The sequence below is a fragment of the Pristiophorus japonicus genome, chromosome 16 (genome assembly GCF_044704955.1).
Source record: "Pristiophorus japonicus isolate sPriJap1 chromosome 16, sPriJap1.hap1, whole genome shotgun sequence".
Lineage (NCBI taxonomy): Eukaryota > Metazoa > Chordata > Chondrichthyes > Pristiophoridae > Pristiophorus > Pristiophorus japonicus.
This window is the reverse complement of record NC_091992.1, coordinates 65,939,859-65,956,476: the sequence shown is the minus strand read 5'-3', so window position 1 is coordinate 65,956,476 and position 16,618 is coordinate 65,939,859. Positions and strand designations below refer to the sequence as shown.

General features: G+C 43.2%; 1 protein-coding gene across 7 annotated transcripts in view; it reads left to right on the top strand.

Annotated features, from left to right (window-relative positions):
- LOC139226561 (protein CASP-like) overlaps positions 1–16,618 on the top strand; it is a 578,052-nt gene that overhangs the window by 114,032 nt on the left and 447,402 nt on the right. For all 7 annotated transcript variants that reach the window (XM_070857406.1, XM_070857405.1, XM_070857403.1 and 4 more), the window contains exon 2: positions 6,860–6,970. In XM_070857406.1, coding sequence (XP_070713507.1) covers positions 6,860–6,970 — 111 coding nt within the window. The remainder of the gene's footprint in view (positions 1–6,859; positions 6,971–16,618) is intronic.

The following is a 16,618-nucleotide window of genomic DNA, read 5'->3' as shown; positions in this document are numbered from 1 at the left end:
TATTGTGATTATAGTTTGAATTATAACCTTTGCGATCAACCTCCATTCCGTGTTCATCACTCCTTAAGGAAAGGAGGGAGTGCATCAACAGAAAACATTGTTTATTTTACATAAAGTAATCTTGCAAATTATCTACAATGAAATGTGTTCACTCAGACAATCTTTGCGACTGAAAGAGAAAACTGCAGATGCTGGAAATTTGAAACTAAAACTGAAAATGCTGGAAACACTCCGTATCTGCAACACCTGAAATGTTAGCTCCTCTGTTCTGTACACAGAGGCTGGTTGACCAACTGAGTGTTTCCAGCATTTTCTAGCGTTGCCACTGATTTCAGATTGTCAGGTGATCTCCTACAGTTTTAGAGCAGAAGCTTTGGAGGACTGAGGCACTTGTACATTATCAAGTGCCGTATAGCTAAGGATTGTGATTTTGATGGAAAAATGGATGGGATCACAGCGGGTGATCCCCAAAACACCAGTATAAACCACAGAATCCCATCGAATAAAAATTACATTTGACTTATTCATTTAACATGAACCACCAGCTCTGCCTATGGCTCAAAGGGAAAGAATCTGCTTCCGCATATTTAGTTATAAATCGAGACCCCAGACTAGCTTACAAGACCCACAAAATCTGGGTCTCCAGCTAGTAGGCCCTTAATATTAAGAGTTCTGGAACACAGCAGACGTTAAGAAAAATAATAGAAATTCAAAGAAGGACCTGGCAGAAAAAGACGAGAACTAACACTTGTCGTGTACAATAGAGAGAATACAGTCCACTCATCTCGGAGAAACAACACAACTGGAACCAAACAATCTCCGACAGTGGGGCTGACAGAGCGTGCCCACACAACAAATCCAGAAACGTAATGACTAGGGATCCTGCAGAGAGGGGCACTCACACTCCCTCCAGGGGCAGCCAAAGATATCCGCACCAACTTAGTGAAGGAAACAGTCCCATACCTGCAGGTATTTTGCTAAGTTGAGGTGGAAAGCTTACTTGATTCTCTCCATTTGGGCTATTTTCCATAATCGCTTTACTTGGTTGGAGTGTAGAGGCGTGCAGCAAAAAGAAATGGGCTGATCAACTATCCTACGTCGATTTCCATCAGTAGCCGCAGCACACAGTGACATGGACTCGCCCATGTTCCTATCCCATCCTATTATTCTGAAACCTGTGACATGACTATAAAATGGTATGTGAGGATACCTAACTCATCACATTCTTTCCACCACGTCAGGTGGCTGGAGAATTGCGATGAGATGGTGTAAGCGCGGTCCTGTGCACAATCTTTCACTGCTCTTCATGCAGGCAATTACAAATAGAAATTCTAGGAATTCCCTGGAATGTGTTCTCTGAACCCGAGTTTGAAATGTCTGTCAAAATCACCACCCCAAATCTCTTGAAAGCACAGTGAGCTCACTGAGTCACAAAAATGACACAGAATAGAGCTGTGAAATCAGCTTATCTTGGGAAACAGACCAGCTAGAAGTGTCTTATGGGATCTGCATTCACATAGTACCTTTCACATAGGACCTCTCACATAGGAACATACAGGAGGAGGCCGTTTAGCCCCATAAGCCTGTTCCGCCATTCAGTGAGATCACGGCTGACCTGTGACCTAACGCCCATATCCCCTAATACCTTCGGTTAACAAAAATCTATCAATCTCGGATTTAAAATTAACAATTGATCTAGCATCATTGCTGCTTGTGGAAGAGAATTCCAAACTTTTACCACCCTCTGTGTGTAGAAGTGTTTCCTAATCCCACTCCTCAAAGGTCTGGCTCTAATTTATAGACTATGCTTGCTAGTCCCAGACTCTCCAACCAGCGGGAATAGTTTCTCTCTATCTAGTCTTTCTGTTCCCTTCAATAACTCGAAAACTTCGATCAAATCATCCCTTAACCATCTAAATTAAATTATAGGTAATACAACCCTAGTTTGTGTAATCTCTCCTTGTAATTTAACCCTTGGAGTCCGAGTATCATTCTGGTAAACCTACACTGCACTCCCTCCAAGGCCAATATATCCTCCCTAAGGTGTGGTGCCCAGAACTGCTCACAGTGCTCCAGGTGTGGTCTAACCAGGATTTTGTACAGCTGCAGCATAACTTCTACCCCCTTCTATTCTAGTCCGCTAGATATAAAGGCCAGCATTCCATTAGCCTTTTTGATTATTTTCTGTATTTGTTTATGACATTTTAATGACCTATGTACCTGGACCCACACAACCTCAAGCTTTCCCAAAGCATTTTACAGCCAGTGAAGTAGGTTTTGAAGTGTAATCACTGTTGTAGGAAATGCCACAGCCAATTTGTACACAGCAATGTGATAATGAGAAAATAATCTGTTTTGATGAAGTTGGTTGAGAGGTAAATATTGGACAGGACACCAGGGATAACTCCCTCCAAAATAGTGCCGTGGGATCTTTTATGTCCACCTGAGAGGGCAGGCAGAGCCTCGGTTTAATGTCTCAACTGAAAGACGGCACCTCTGACACTGCGGCTCTTCCTCGATACAGCCCTGAAGTAACAGCCTAGATTTTGTGCTCAAGTTTCTCACAATCAACCACATCTTGTGCCTTGAGTAACTGATCCAGATCATTTACATCCTCCCTTTACCTATCTGGTGTTTTGCTTCAAATTATGACCGTTTGTTTTTGATTGACCTACCAATGGAAATAATCCATTTGTGTTTACCGTGTCTGTTTTTCTCACTTCAAAAACCTGTGTAATCCCTTCATGTTTTCCAATTTGAATGCTCCCCAGTTGCTCTCAGCCTTGCTCAGAATTCAGAACTCCTCATTCCTGGTATTATACTGCATTGGACTTTGTGCCGAGCTGTTCAGTCCCTTCCGTAGTGAGGAGCCCACAGACCAGATGTAGCTTACCATCCCATTCAATTTCAACCCCAAATCACATTTGTTGTCTTAAATGACTGTGTCCACTACTTTGTGATTTGAGTACCTGACATCTAGATCTCTTTGCTGCTGCACTGAATTGAAAAACTTACTTTTTATAGTATATTTTTATTCTTCACAAAATATTTGACTTCACATTTTCTGTTAAATTTCATTTGCTTTTTATCTTCTATGTCTGAAGAAAGAACTTGCATTTATATAGCACCATTCACAAAATCCCAAAATACTTTACAGCTAATGAAGTACTTTTGAAGTGTCGTCACTGTTGTAAAATAGGAAACGTGGCAGCCAACTTGCCCACAGCAAGCTCCCACAAACAGCAGTGTGATAATGGCCAGATAATCTGTTTTTTGAGTGATGTTGAAGGACTGGTTGGCCACCTTGTTCCTCTTTGAATAGTCCCTTAGGATCCTTTATGTCCACTAAGGGGCTTGGTTTCACGTCTCATCCAAAAGACGCCACCTCTGTCAGTACTGCACTGGAGTGTCAGCCTAGATTTTGTGCACAAGTGTCTGGAATGGGGCTTGAACCCACAACCTTCTGACTCAGAGGCGAGAGTGCTGCCCCCTGAGCCACGGCTGCACCCCAACTCTTTGTGCCCTCCTGCAGTCTCTGGCTTTCTTTCAGGCAATGCGTTACTGCTTTCAATTTGTTTTCATCAACAAAGTTTCTTAACCCCTCTATGTCTAAGTCCATATTGGTCTCAATAGTGTGGGCATCCCGCTAGCTGCTGCCTATCAGAAAAGATCCATATAATGCAGCCCTTTGTTGTCTGCCTTTCAGCCTTGTCTTTCTATACTACCTTTTCTCATCTATTTCTTGGACCATAATTCTCTCAACTAATTTATTTATGCAGTATTTTATCAAATGCTTTCTGAAGCTCCATGTAAACTACATCTGTGGCAATTGAGAATAGACTGATCAGGTGCTAATGTACTGGACTGGAAACCCAGAGGTTATGAGTTAAAATCCCAGCAAGGCAAGTTGTGAAAATGAACTCAGTAAATCTGAAATTGAATTACAAACTGCAAGAAGTAAGAGTTGGCCCGAAACCATAATCTCTGACTTGGTATATTTGATCTTCATCTTGACAGATGACCAAATTGCTGCATACGGTCCAGAACCCAGGGCTACAAAGAGTTGTAGGTGAACCTTTTCTCCACTCAGCATTTCCAGGTGACCTCCGGAGATATGGAGGGTGTTGGGAACTGTGCATGTAAGGAATACCAAACGCCTTATTCTCTTGGTGCTTGTTTTGATTTTTATCAGAGGCAGCACTCTGAAGAGGTTCTGGGTATAGGTCCCCATAAAAAGAGAGGCAGTGACCCTTCTGGTCAGACATGACAGAGAATTTCCTCTTCAGTTTGCTAAAATGAGAACCAGATCACCATAGCTTTCGGACGATCTATTGAATCAGATTTAGGTGATTAAGTACAAGGTGCTTAGTTGAGGGGCTGTCTCATGAAACAGTTTTGAAATGAGTACATCATGGAGCTATACCATGGGCTTGACAGGGTAGATGTTTCCTCTGGCTGGGGAGTCTAGAACCAGGGGGTCACAGTCTCAGGATAAGAGGTTGGCGATTTAGGACGGAGATGAGGAGAAACTTCTTCACTCAGAGGGTGGTGAATCTTTGGAATTCTCTACCCCAGAGGGCTTTGGAGGCTCAGCCTTTGAGTATATACAAGGCAGAGATCAATAGATTTTCGGATATTAAGGGAATCAAGGGATATGGGGATAGTGCAGCAAAATGGAGTTGAGGTAGAAGATCAGCCATGATCTTATTGAATGGCAGAGCAAGCTCGAGGGACCAAATGGCCGACTCCTGCTCCTATTTCTTATGTACTCTTTGCTCTCAAGGATCCTGAAAATTCAAATATTTCACCTAGACCTGTTCTTTAAATTATTAACATGTTTAGCATTTTTCCAATTGCTACAGAAGAGTGTTTTCTTCTGGAAGTAGGAACATTGTTCAGAGCCCTTCCCAAAGGTACTCTGGACCTCCCTTGTGGCAGAAATAAGATGCTCCATCCCAAAGTGCACCCATGTTTCAGAAGCTGAGTTTTGCCTGGCCTTCATTTCACTCGGTGTTACTCTAACAGCAGACTAGGAGGTGTGCCTCCCGACCAATGGGGGACCTTTTGTTAAGTATTTGAGCTTGCAACTCTCAAACAATCGTTGCACTAGATGTTAAAGCAGGTTGGCTAACTTGTTGTTGCCATGTACTTTAACCCAGAAAATCAAGTCAAATATTGTGATGCCAATAAACAAGTGTCAAATTGTGGAAATATAACTGTATAAATAATGTGCATGAATGGGCAGTAATGTCCTGGCTGGGCAGGAACACAGCTAGCAAGCAGCTACCTGAATCCCACCGTCACCAACAGCTCTTTTTATTTTCTTTCTTTGCCTTTGTACATGTGATCTGGTTTTTCCCTTCCTTCCTGTGTCCTTCCTTCCCTTTCTCATCAACCATTTTGTGTTCTCTTTCCTTTACTTTCTCGATCTACCGCCCTGATTTTTCTTTCCCGTACCCGATTTTGAATTGTATTTCCCCACTAGCTTTCTGTTCCTTACCTCCTCCCCTGTTATATTTCCTCTTGTTCAGTGATCTGCGCTGTGGGCAGGCGACTGGAGGCAAAGAATGATCAGCTCAGACGTTGTGGAATATCACAAGCTTCACTTCCGATTGTGGAAGACAGCAGACACTTTTTCACACACTGCCAGAGCCAGCAGAAAACGGTTTCTGCCAGAATACCTACACGACCCCAGCAAGCCAGACTTACAAAGTGCCAAACGTGTACACGAGGTCAGATGGTTGCTAATGGCTGCATTACTGTGTGACCAACAATGTTACCAGAAGTCCCTCCGATTTTGTATATTTATAACCAGCAACATTGGCAGGTAGTACTGACCTCAGAAAGCAGTGGAGGGAATATGGAACCATCTTTGGATGTGGGAGACTGTGTTGGAAGATGTGACTCGGGCTCTCTTTTTCCCCAATTTATTCTTTACCTATAAAACATGTTTCTGTGCATTACTTTCTCATGAAATGTATTGGTCCTTGTTGTGTTTGCTCAGTCTGCTGAGCTCCAAGCATACTGTGGCTGATGGACAGAAGACAGAGTGAGCGCAAAATGCAGTTCGAAGATTGGATAGAGTGAAAGGACTTCACTATTTCAGTACTTCGGGTTGTTTTTCTTGCCTTCTGTTAGAACAGCAGATCAGTTACAGAACTTCAAATATTTGTACTAAGGGAGTGATCTCCATTTATCATGCAGATTCCCTCAATGAAGATCCTGTTTAGTTGCATACACTGCCATCGATAGCAAGTAATTTAGTACAGGGGATCACCATACTGGTTTTCCAATGGTTTAAAATATTTTCTGATGCTTATTTGTGAAATGTTTTATGCATCGGGTTTAGGAAGAGACAAGCTGAGGGATGTGATATCTTTCCTTGTGCTTTAAACACATTTCTTAATTACTTTCCCACTTACCCCATCGTTCCTGAAGACGATCACTTGTGCTGGGCTACGATACCACAGGTATAGATAGCCCAAAGGTATCCTGTCCAGATGACCATTGCTGACGTCGGACCCGACTCCAAGCTGTGTGTGTGAGCTGATCCTGCCCTTATTGATCATACATGCAATCTTTCCGCAGTCGTCACGAGAACAGGAGTGGGAATGCTGTCTGACTTCCCCTTCCCAAGCCGAGGAAAACCGTTGCAAATTGCAATGCTTTTACTGCCACCCTGCTGAGATTAGATTCCTCTCTCTGAATCAGGAATCAGCCTTCTGGTCTGTGTAGCAGACTACTTACTTGCTTTTCTTACTTTTATAAGATATACTTAGTTGTTAGACCGACAAAGTCTCCGAAGCCAGTGCCAGTTTCTTTCCCTGCCTCATATTCTCTTTATTCTTCCCTTCTACAGAGAGAACTTGATGGCACTGCTACAATATTGGCCAATCGACAGGATGAGAGTGAACAGTCCCGAAAACGACTTATTGATGAAAGTCGAGAATTTAAGAAGAACACACCAGAGGTGGGTAAAGGAAAGCTGTGTGCTGTTTGGCCTATGAAACTGGGTGAATGAATGGATTGGTTACCAGATCGGGCTTAGAAAAGGCAGTGCTTTTTGACACATTGGTGATGCCATCAGGTTCTTGTTACCAGAAATGTAATACTTTATTAGTGCTTCTGCACATTTGCAGTCGCAAATCCCACGTGAAAATGTTCAGAGTACCAGCTCCTTTGAGGATAATCCCATGCCTACATTTCTGTGACTGCCCCGCTGTGCTTTGTATAGCTCCCCCTTCCATTCATCAGTTCCTTTTCTTCTGTCATCAGTTACATTAGTGAGAATGGAACATTCAGTTTTCTGCCTGTGGGCATGAGTGTCTGCAAGTTCTTTTGTTTAATATTACAACAAGCTGTAGGTGACTCTTTGTTTTCGGAAGAGGACTCCCCTTTTCTTCCCTCCTCTCCTGAAATCACTGGACCATGGTGAGGTGCAGTTCCATGGGCTGCTGGTACCTCGCTCAAGTATCTATTTGTAATGTGTGAACCCAGACAGAATGACGGGATGGGTGTTTGGGGAACGAGAAGGAACATTGCAGCTCAGTTCAGCTCATGTCGATAGTGTTCACACACAGCGCTTTCCATCAGCGGTCTCTGGATAGTCATAAAAACAGGAGCCCTGTTAATTTCCCCCACTCTTTCCCCAGAGGTGCTGATACTAATTGTAGCACAAACCAGGGATTGACCTTTGTGATTTGTATGGTTCAGTACTACACCATATTTACCAACTGAAATACCCTGGGCGATAGAGGGGAGAGCTGAGAAGAGCTCTTTTTAAGGTAGTTTCCCCTCCATATTGGAATCTCCTTTAGGGCATACACCATCCCTGACCAACAGGCAGGTGAATTAGAAAACTCTGCGTTCTTCCTCTTGCGTATCCCCAATTTCCATCTCTCCATCATCGGTGGCTGTGCCTTCAGCTGTCTAGGCCCTAAGCTCTGGAATTCCCCCCCTAAACCTCTCTGACTCTCCAACTCTCCCTCCTCCTTAAGACGCTCCTTAAACAACAACTTGTATTTATATAGCACCTTTAACGTAGTAAAACATCCCAAGACGCTTCACAGGAGTGTTATAAGACAAAAAAAATTGACACCGAGCCAGGTAAGAAGAAATTGCGGCAGATGGCCAAGCTTGGTCAAAGAGGTAGGTTTTAAGGAGGAAAGAGAGGCGGAGAGGTTTAGGGAGGGAGTTCCAGGGCTTAAGGCCTAGGCAGCTGAAGGCATGGCCACCGATGGTTGAGCAGTTATAATCAGGGATCTCAAGAGGCAGAATTTGAGGAGCACAGGGGGGTGGGGTGGGGTAGGGATTGTGAGACTGAAGGAAATTACAGAGATAGGGAGGGGCAAGGCCATGGAGGGATTTGTAAACAAGGATGAGAATTTTGAAATCGAGGTGTTGCTTAACTGGGAGTCAATGTAGCGAGCACAGGTGAACGGGACTTGGTGCGAGTTAGACCACAGGCTGCTGAGTTTTGCATGACCTCAAATTTACGTAGGGTAGAATGTTTACAAAGGACATTGGAGCAGTCAGGTCTAGAGGTAGCAAAGGCACGGATGAGAGTTTCAGCAGCAGATGAGCTGAAGCAGGGGCGGAGACGGGCAATGTTATGGAGGTGGAAATAGGTGGATATGTGCCTGGAAGCTCATTTCAGGGTCAAATATGACACCTAGGTTGCGAACAGTCTTGTTCACCCTCAGATTGATGCTAGGGAGAGGAATGGAGTCAGTGGTTAGGGAATGCAATTTGTGGCGGGGACCAAAGATAATAGCTTCGGTCTTCCCAATATTTAATTGGAGAAAATTTCTGTTCATCCAATACTAGATGTCGGACAAGCAATCTGACAATTTAGATACCATGGTGGGTGTCGTCAACGTACATGTGGAAACAAAAGCTGTGTTTTTCTGATGATGTCGCCAAGGGGCAGATGAGAAAAATAGGAGGGGACCAAGGATAGATCCTTGGGGGACACCAGAGGTAATGATGCAGAAGAGAAGCCATTGCAGGTGATTCTCTGGCTACAATTAGAGCGATAAGAATGGAACCAGGCGAGTGCAGTCCCACCCAGCTGGACGATGGTGGAGAGGCGTTGGGAGGAGGATGGAGTGGTCATCTGTGTCAAAGGCTGCAGAAAGGTCAAGAAAGACGAGGAGGGATAGTTTGCCTTTGTCACAGTCACAAAGGATGTCATTTGTGACTTTGATGAGAACCGTTTCGGTACAGTGGCAAGATCGGAAACCAGATTGAAGGGATTCAAACATGGCGTTCTGGGAAAGATGGGTACGGATTTGGGAGGCAACAGCACATTCACGTTTAAAACCTACCTTTGTGACCAAACTTTTGGTCACCACCCTAATATCTCCTCGTGATTTGGCATAAAATTTTGTCTGAACGTTCCTGTAATTCATCTTTGCGATGTTTTACTACATTATAGGTGCTATATAAATGCAAGGTGTTGTTGAATGACGTTTCCATGAAATTAGCCGCTGAGGAGAACTCAGCAGCCTCTATTTTCATGTTCCCCACGGTAGCACTGCTGAGATTGTGATCGTGGCTTTGCATCCTTCCAGCTGAGCCTCCAGGGCATATTGCCACTGTGCTAAGTAAATGTTACTGTATTTGTAAGCTGAAATAGAATCCTATGTGCCCAAATAGTGCTTCCTCACTGACTGCATCACAGCCAGAGATTCTGGGGCTGGTTCCAGGGAAGACTAGTGGGGAACGTTGGAGGAATAATGGGTAAACGTTAGGATGGCGGAAACAAAACTTCTATTGTGGTCAAGACTGTGAAATGCTGGTGTCTATTTGTTCAATTTGCATCCAGTGATGGGCAATAGCAATGGCTGATTTGGAGCAATCACATTGTATTAAATATGATCTGAAGTGAGTAAAACAAACCCCAAAAGAAGAAAGCTCGCTCCAGATTGAAGGCTTCTGAAGTGCCCAGCATTGGGAATGTGACTTTTGTAATGCAAGGGGAAGAAAGGGAGAACTGTAGCATCCATATATCTCAAAGATCTGTACGGACCATTCCACCAGCCCTTTGCATTGTGTGAACTTCTTTTTAAAATCACAAACTAAGCAAAATATAAGAATATGTTTTGGTTGTGGTTATGAGGAAAGAAAAAATAAAACAAAACATGGACTTAATAAATATACAGAACTCTGGTATATCAAACTACTCCCCATTTAATTCCATTATATAAAATTCCTGATCCTAGCACAAAATATTCCCCAGTTATCGAGATTTTAATGCTCAGCACACTAAATATAGTTAACTCACTGCCAGCTTGCACCTGGAGTCAGCAGGGTATTATAGAAATCTAATCATTTTCTTGTAAAATATGATTTTGTCAAGTTGCGTACTGTTTTACTTGGATTGAATTGCAGCCTGAATGCTTAACTAGGCTGCAGCATGAGGATCTGCAAATTCTCTGCAAACTGTTACAGAAGTCCTGATTCAGGCACAATATGTCTTAGTTTAGAAGATTATCAGCATCATCAGCATTTAACTGTACCAGCAGAAACAAAACTGAAAAATAAGAAAGTAACTGATTAAAGGTGGGATATTATATGGTATGGGGAAAGAGATTTTATATATGGATTGGGATGGCATGAAGGACAGTTAGAGGGTGAATGGGAAGGAGATGGTATTGATGGATGGGATGGATGAATGGGAAGAGGGAAAAAAAACTTGCATTTATATAGCACCTTTCTTGATCACCGGATGTCTCAAAACGCTTTGCAGCCAATGAAGTACTTTTGAAGTGTAGTCACTGTTGTAATGCAGGAAACGCAGCAGCTAATTTGCGCACAGCATCCTCCCAACGGTATGTGATAATGACCAGATAATTTGCTTTTGTGATGGTGATTGAGGGATAAATATTGGCAAGGACATCAGGAATAACTCCCCTGCTTCTTCGAAATAGTACCATGGGATCTTTTACGTCAACCTGTGGTTTAACGTCTCATCCGAAAGACGGCACCTCCGACAGTGCAGCGCTCCCTCAGCACTGCACTGGAGTGTCAGCCTAGCTTTTTGTGCTCCCACTGAGCCACAGCTAACTTTATTTTTTTTTAAAAACACTGTGTAACATTGCTTCTTATTGTAAGTGGAAGAGAATGCCACTGTGTGTCTTTTTAATTTATTTCAGTAAAAAGCCTTTGAAGATTTTGAATTGTTTTTGTAAGCTTTTAAATTGTGAAATGATTGGGTGCCCATGTAGCATACGGAGTCATAACATTTCCTGATTGGTAGTGGAAGAGCGGTTTTCATGATAAAAATAAGTTCAGTTTATGGCTTCATAAGGAATTTAGCTTTAGCTCTTAATATTAATTGAGTTGACAATATTGTTAGTCAACGACTCCCTTCTCACTTTGGTCAACTAAATAAGCATCAGTCAACATGTTGTTTTTCAATTTAAATCTTATTGCTATGATGACTGAATTCATCGTTGTTTGTTGAGATCATGGACGTGGAGAGTGGCAGCCGTTGTCATTCCCACTCGGCACCACTGCCTTCACACAAACAGGCAGTTAATGGAATAGAGCACTACCGAAAGCAGTAACCTTATATCATAAGCAATAAAGATCAGCAGTGTATGAGAAAGCAAGCAGTAATGTCAAGACCACTATAATCTAGGGGTTCACATCATTTTTAAAAAGATAGAACTTGTATTTATATACGTCTTGCAAGTCCTCAAAATGTCTGAAGCAGTTCACTGCCAATGAATTACTTTTGATTTGCAGTCACTATTATGTAAGCAAATGTAGCATTATACCTCCTCTTTTGGCTTGGCATCAATTTTGTTTTGTCTGATTTATACCTCGCGATGTTTATCTACATTAAAGGTGTTGTATAAATGCAAGTTGTTGATGGCACTTTACTTATTAAAATGAGAAGCGAGTGATGATGTATCATGTTCTGTTGAAAATAAAGTGCATGGCCTTGAGAGTGACGTAAATGTGCTGTGTGTGGGTTCCAGCAAGAACTAACTGCCTAGTGTTATCGCCTGATCGCTGGGGTGTGAGTTGTGCTGTTTATTTATCATTAATAGTTTAAATTCTCGTCTCGCACCAAAAGAAATGTTGTTGAGTTAGTTTTTATTTGTATCAATATATTGGAGAAGTTTTGAAAATTCCAGGGGCTCAGAAAGCTCTACTTTAAAAGGCTTGAGCTTTAAGAAATCTGTTTTCTGCCTGAGATGTAGCTGGAGTGATGATAGAAAACTGGAACAGTTGAAGTCTGCTTTTACTCAGCTTTGTCTGGCAAAACATAATAAATCTAATGATTTATATTTGTATTTTGTAATACATTGCCACATTAATATTAAAAGTGTTTAATTTGGGGAGGATGGTCTTGGAGGCCTTAGGAATCCAGCGGTTCCCAGAACATCCTTTTGATTATTAAAAAAATTGCACTTAAATCACCTGCTAAAGCTTACATCAGTTTATCAAACAATAATGAATAGCATGAATCACTAAGAAAAGACTAGAAGACTAATGCCCAGAGACTGAAAATTACCACGTTACAAATTGCATTAAATCCTCCGAGTTCTCCTGACAATAGTAATGTAAAATGCCTTAGCAGATTTCCATCTGAATAAAACCACTGTTCTTTGAACTGATGAATAGTATATTAATCTGTGATAATACAAAAGTGCCCTTTTACCCTGTATTTTAAACAAATGCCTTTGAAGTTACATCATAAGAACATAGGAACAAGCCATTCAGCCCCTGAAGCCTGTTCCCTCCATTCACATAGATTATGGCTTATCGGTGCCTCAGCTCTATTTACCTGCCTTTGTTCCATATCCCTTGATACCCTTACCTAACAAAAACCTGTCGATCCCGGTCTTGAAGATTTCAATTAACCTCCCAGCATCCACAGCCTTTTGGGGGAAGATAATTTTAATTAAAACCTATATTATGGCCACGATCTCACCCATCGTGGCGACCCCTCTCCTGGCTCCAGCCCTCACTGTGTGAAGAATCTTCCCTTGATGGCGATTGTTAAGCCCGCCCTGTGAGGTTCCCGGCCAATTGAAGGAAGTGGGTCAGATGATGTCATTTGATGACGTGTCATCAGCCGGTTTCCTTATAGGGACCATGTCCATATTCATTTTGACAGTTCTGTCAGTGTTCTGCAGCATTGAGGTGCTGCAAACACACGAGCACGGCACAAAGGTGCATGGCTGCACCCAAACTCCCAGATGCTTATGGAGGGAGTCACAGCACACAGGAAGGTTCTCTTCCCTTCCAATGGGCAGTAGAGACCTCACCAGGACACCAACGCAGCCTGGTTGCACATTTCACAGGAGGACACAAGGAAGGATGTTGTCAAAAGTGTCTTCCAAATCCTGAAGGCTTCAGCTTCTGAGATTGGAACGTGAACAGCTATGAAATGGTAGCTTTTATATCACTTCTGCAGCTGTCAATTAGTCAAAACAATGGAGAACCCGACATACTTACCTGACTGGAAGCTCCTGAAAAAGTTGGAAAAATGGTAAGTACCTCGTAAAATTCTTTTTAAATACCTTTAAAGTACCTCTTAATGATGTTAATTGGCTGGCCTGCCGCTTGGTGTCGGGTCACCCGGCACTTTGGAAACGGAGGAGGGTTCCAGCCCCGCTGTCAATCAGAGCGGAATCCCGCCCCGCTGTCAAATCGTGGCCATTTTGGGCCCGCCTCCAAACCCACGCTCGCAGGGCTGTTAAGATTCTGGCCTAGTGTTTCTTATCACCATGCTTCCCCTTGGTGCCAATGTGTGAAGTATGAAATATTAAGCTCAATCTTGTGTATGTATTTGGGTGCTACCTGAATGGTAGGAGTGAGAGAGGTGGTGGCCTGCTCCCTCTACTAGGGGATTCTTAGAACTGAGGTGGCCTTTGTCACACAGCAGCTGAGTCCTGTGAAGGACCTGTTGCAGATTGAATGGATGGTTAACCTGGGCATTGCCTCCATTCTGTCACATTTTAGGCATTTGGAAGGAGGTTCACGGACGGACCTGCATGAGATACAACATGTGTATCCAGTAAGAGCAAGAGGATAACTGAAGAAGGATTAGGGGCTATTAGGGACAAAGGTAACCTGAGTGTGGAGACCGAAGACGTGCGTATGGTTCTTAATGAATACTTTACGTCTGTTTTCACAAAAAAAAGGGACGATGCAGACATTGCAATCAAGGAGGAGGAGTGTGAAATATTAGTTGAAATAAACATAGTGAGAGAGGAAGTATTAAGGGGTTTAGCATCTTTAAAAGTGGATAAATTCCTAGGCCCAGAAGAAATGTATCCCAGGTATTAAGAGAAGCAAGAGAGGAAATAGCAGAGGCTCTGACCATCATTTTCCAATCCTCTCTGGCTACAGATGTGGTACTGGAGGACAGCTAACATTGCACTGTTGTTTAAAAATGGAGAAAGGGATAGACCGAGTAATTACAGGCCTGCCAGCCTAACTTCGGTGGTGGGAAAATTATTGGAAAAAATTCTGAGCGACAGGATAAATCTTCATTTAGAAAGACACCGATTTATTAAGGACAGTCAGCATGGATTTGTTAAGGGAAGATCGTGTCTGACTAACTTGATTGAATTTTTTGAGGAGGTAACAAGGAGGGTCGATGAGGGTAGTGCGTTTTATGTAGTGTAGACTGGTCACGAATGTAAAAGCCCATGGATCCAGGGCAAAGTGACAAGTTTGGTCCAAAATGGGCTCAGAGGCAGGAAGCAAAGGGTAATAGTCGATGGGTGTTTTTTTGACTGGCAGGCTGTTTCCAGTGGGGTTCCGCAGGGCTCAATGCTAGGTCCCTTGCTTTTTGTGCTATATATCAATGATTTGGACTTGAATGTAGGGGGTATGATTAAGAAGTTTGCAGATGATACAAAAATTGGCTGTGTCGTTGATAATGAAGAAGAAAGCTGTAGACTGCAGGAAGATATCAATGGACTGGTCAGGTGGGCAGAACAGTGATAAATGGAATTCAATCCAGAGAAGTGTGGGTAATTCATTTGGGGAAGGCTAACAAGGCAAGGGAATACACATTAAATGGTAGGACACTGAGAACTGTAGAGGAAAAGAGGGATCTTGGAGTGCAAGTCCACAGATCCCTGAAGGTAGCAGGACAGGTAGATAAGGTGGTTAAGAATGCAAACGGGATACTTTCCTGTATTAGCCAAGGCATAGAATATAAGAGCAGGAAGGTTATGCTTGAACTGTATAAACCATAAGCTAGAGCTAGGCCACAGCTAGAGTACTGCGTGCAGTTCTGGTTACCACATTACAGGACAGATGTGATTGCACTAGAGAGGAAATATAAGAGGATGTTGCCTGAACTGGAGAATTTGAGCTATGAGGAAAGATTAGATAGGCTGGGGTTGTTTTCTTTGGAACAGAAGAGGCTGAGGAGAGACTTAGTGAAAGTGTATAACATTATGAGGGGCCTAGATAGAGTGAATGGGAAGGACCTATTTCCCTTAGCAGAGGGGTCAATATCAGGGGATATAGATTTAAAGTCACTGGTAGAAAGATTAGAGAGCTGTTGAGGACAATCTTTTTCACCCAGAGGGCTGTGTGACTCTGGAACTCACTGCCTGAAAGGGTGGTAGAAGCAGAAACCCTCATCGCTTTAAAAAGTACTTGGCACTAGGGGGATCAAGGGGTATGGCGAGAAAGCAGGAATGGGGTTCTGAAGTTGCATGTTCAGCCATGAACTCATTGAATGGCGGTGCAGGCTAGAAGGGCCGAATGGCCTACTCCTGCACCTATTTTCTATGTTTCTATGAAGTGCCGTAACCTGCAAGGCTACGGACCAAGACTGGAAAGTGGAATTAGGCTGGATAGCTCTTTTTCAGCCGGCAAGGACATAGAATCATAGAAATTTACAGCGCAGAAGGAGGCCATTTCGGTCCATCGTGTCCGTGCCAGCCGACAAAGAGCCGCACGGCCCTTGGTCAGCAGCCCTGAAGGTTACATATAAACCGATGAACAATGGCGCCCAACCAGTCTGCCCCACACAACTGCAATACCCCCTGCACCGCAACATTCTACACTCCACCCCAACCGGAGCCATGCGATCTCCTGGGAAAGGCAAAAAAACAGATAAAAACCCAGGTCAATTGGGGAAAAAAAATCTGGGAAAATTCCCCTCTGACCCATCCAGGCGATCAAAACTAGTCCAGAAAATCACTCTGGCCATATTAAATTCCCTGCAGTAATTACCACCGGGTCGGCGCCAGCCAACAAGAGGTTATCCAGTCTAATCCCACTTACCAGCTCTAGATTCCCTGCAGGTTATGGCACTTCAAGCACCTTTTAAATGTGGTGAGGATTTCTGCCTCTACCACCCTTCCAGGCAGTGAATTCCAGACCTCCACAACCCTCTGCGTGAAGAAACCTCCCCTCAAATCCCCTCTGAACCTTCCACCTACCACTTTAAAATTATGCCCCCTCGTAATTGACCCCTCCACCAATGGAAATAGGCCCTTGCTATCCACTATATCCAGACCCCTCATAATTTTATACACCTCAATGAGGCCTTCTCTCAGTCTCCTCAGTTACAAGAACAACAAACTCAGCCTATCCAATCTGTCCTCATAGCTAAGACTCTCTATTCTAGGCA